The 2,414-nt window shown below is 44.6% G+C and overlaps 1 protein-coding gene across 1 annotated transcript; it reads left to right on the forward strand.

The window, feature by feature from the left end:
* The first annotated feature begins 382 nt into the window (after nucleotides 1-382).
* On the forward strand, nucleotides 383-1,384 carry LOC123314032. Its single transcript, XM_044899145.1, has one exon. The coding sequence runs from the start codon at nucleotides 383-385 to the stop codon at nucleotides 1,382-1,384; it is 1,002 nt and encodes a 333-aa protein (XP_044755080.1).
* Nucleotides 1,385-2,414: the final 1,030 nt, after the last annotated feature.

The raw sequence follows: 2,414 nt of genomic DNA on the forward strand, positions 1-2,414 counted from the left end.
TTGGATCAAGGCTACTCAACAAGTGTATTTTCCTCAAGAACTCAAGGCTCTTCAAAATGGTACTGCTCTGTCATCCTCACATGTGTTCAGTAGACTCACGGCGTTCATCGATCAAGAAGGTGTCATTCGTGTAGGAGGACGAATCACCAACGCTCTCTTAGACCCAGATAGCAAGCATCCTGCAATAATTCCTCGAGCTTCTCAATTGACTTTTCTGATTATAGATTCTGCTCACAAACGAACTCTCCATGGAGGTACACAACTCACACTGTCCACCATCCGACAACAATATTGGATCATTGGAGGAAGAGCCCCAGTGAAATCCCACATCCTGAAGTGTGTTACATGTGCACGGCATCGAGGTATAAGAGCTCAACAACTCATGGGCCAGTTACCAGAACCACGCGTTAGACCATCTCGTCCCTTTCTCCACACTGGTGTAGACTACGCCGGACCTCTCACTCTCAAAGCCTGGAAAGGAAGAGGAGCAAAGACACACAAAGGCTGGGTTTGTGTGTTTGTCTGCTTCGCCACCTCAGCAGTCCACCTCGAAGCCGTAAGTGATTACACTACCGAATTATTTATTGCTGCGTTCCGTAGGTTTACCGCTCGACGAGGCATCTGTGAAACCTTATACTCAGACTGCGGAACCAACTTCATGGGAGCCGATGCCACTCTCAAGACCATGTTCTCAAAGGCCTCCTCACAAAACCAGGTCATCGCCGAACTCCTCTTGAAAGAAGGTACTAACTGGTGCTTCAACCCACCGGCAGCTCCTCACATGGGAGGAAAATGGGAAGCAGCAGTGAAATCTTTCAAATACCACCTCGCCCGGGCTACCAAGGATCAGTCATTCACCATGGAAGAGCTGATCACACTCCTCACACAGATCGAAGCCATCCTCAATTCTAGACCTCTCGAACCGCTCAGCGATGATCCTGAAGACTGCTCCGCTCTCACACCAGGCCACTTCTTAATAGGTACAGCTCTGAACACCGTACCTGAGCCATCTCTCGAAGACCTCTCGACTTCTCGACTGTCAAGATGGCAGTTAATTCAGCAACGCACCCAGCAGTTCTGGTCCAAATGGTCAACTCAATTTCTACAACGTCAACTGTCCATCTCAAAGTGGCACCATCCAGCCCATGACATAAAGGTTGGGTCACTAGTACTCCTCACCGATGAAAGATTACCTCCATGCAAGTGGCCATTAGGGCGAGTAATGGCTGTGCACCCAGGGACAGACGGCCTTGTTCGCGTCGTCACTCTCAAGACCTCCACGTCCACTCTAACCAGACCGATCTCGAAGTTGGCAATTCTGCCAGTGTCCACTCCAGACGAAGCAAGAAAGAATTTCAACCCCTCAAGTCTTCTCGATAACTAACGCTGTTAGTTATGGCGGGCGGAATGTTAAAAATTCAGCCCCTTCTCAACGACGCCACTGGCAGTTCTCAAGGATGTTCCACTCGACAGCATCGACGGCGCAGCCCCCTCTACAAGATGTCAAATGTCCAGTTTCCGCTGAAACCATTTTTAATTCATTCTCTTTGTTAGCTCTGTAGTAGTAACGTCTCTTAGCTTTCATAGTGCTTTTCTAACACCTCATTTTCACGCTCACCTCTTCTAGTTATTAATTTTCAAGTCATCTCGCATCAATCCTGGTGCTAAAACTGCTAAATTGTTCATCTCTTAAGGTAAAGTACTCTCAGACTGCTCAACATCATACATTACACCATTTTCATGATAATTTCATTATACTGAAATTAGTCCACGTGCAAGAGATTCAGAATCTAGAAATAGATTCCGAATCCTTGCGAGCACTGCTCAATTGACATGTCTACTCAACTCAAATCGAACTATTGTCTTCTCAGAACTATATATTTTATTATATTTCATAATTTATATAGATTTTCAGACTTCTCTAGATCATCTCACATGAAAATGGGTATGTAGCACCAGGATTGAAACTTCTCAAGTTCATCTCTATAAAATTGATATCTGATTCATTTGTCTTCTCGTAATACTCTTTATTATTAGAATCAGTTTTATCATTTTTATAACACCTCGTATGATCACCTCTTGTACATATGACTAATTCATGGTGTTGAGTTTCAGATGAATGAATCCTCATATTCTCCAGGGTGGACCCTGGACGTAGCTGTTTTCCTCAGAAAAGGATGTGAACACCTCAACGTTAGTTAAACGATCATTGACATTGCTCGATACCCCTCGACCTAGGCTCCACCCTGGAAAGTCTGCTCGAACACTCATGTCTACTCACTTGGTATGGTCTACTCTTTATAATATGTACTCTCATTGTTTCTCTTCTATATTCATTCATCGGACTCAACATGCATGTTAGTTTTCTCAGCCTTCAGCACATCTCAAAATCTACGATTAGAGATTTATTCAAC

Source organism: Coccinella septempunctata, chromosome 5, assembly GCF_907165205.1.
Source record: "Coccinella septempunctata chromosome 5, icCocSept1.1, whole genome shotgun sequence".
NCBI lineage: Eukaryota > Metazoa > Arthropoda > Insecta > Coleoptera > Coccinellidae > Coccinella > Coccinella septempunctata.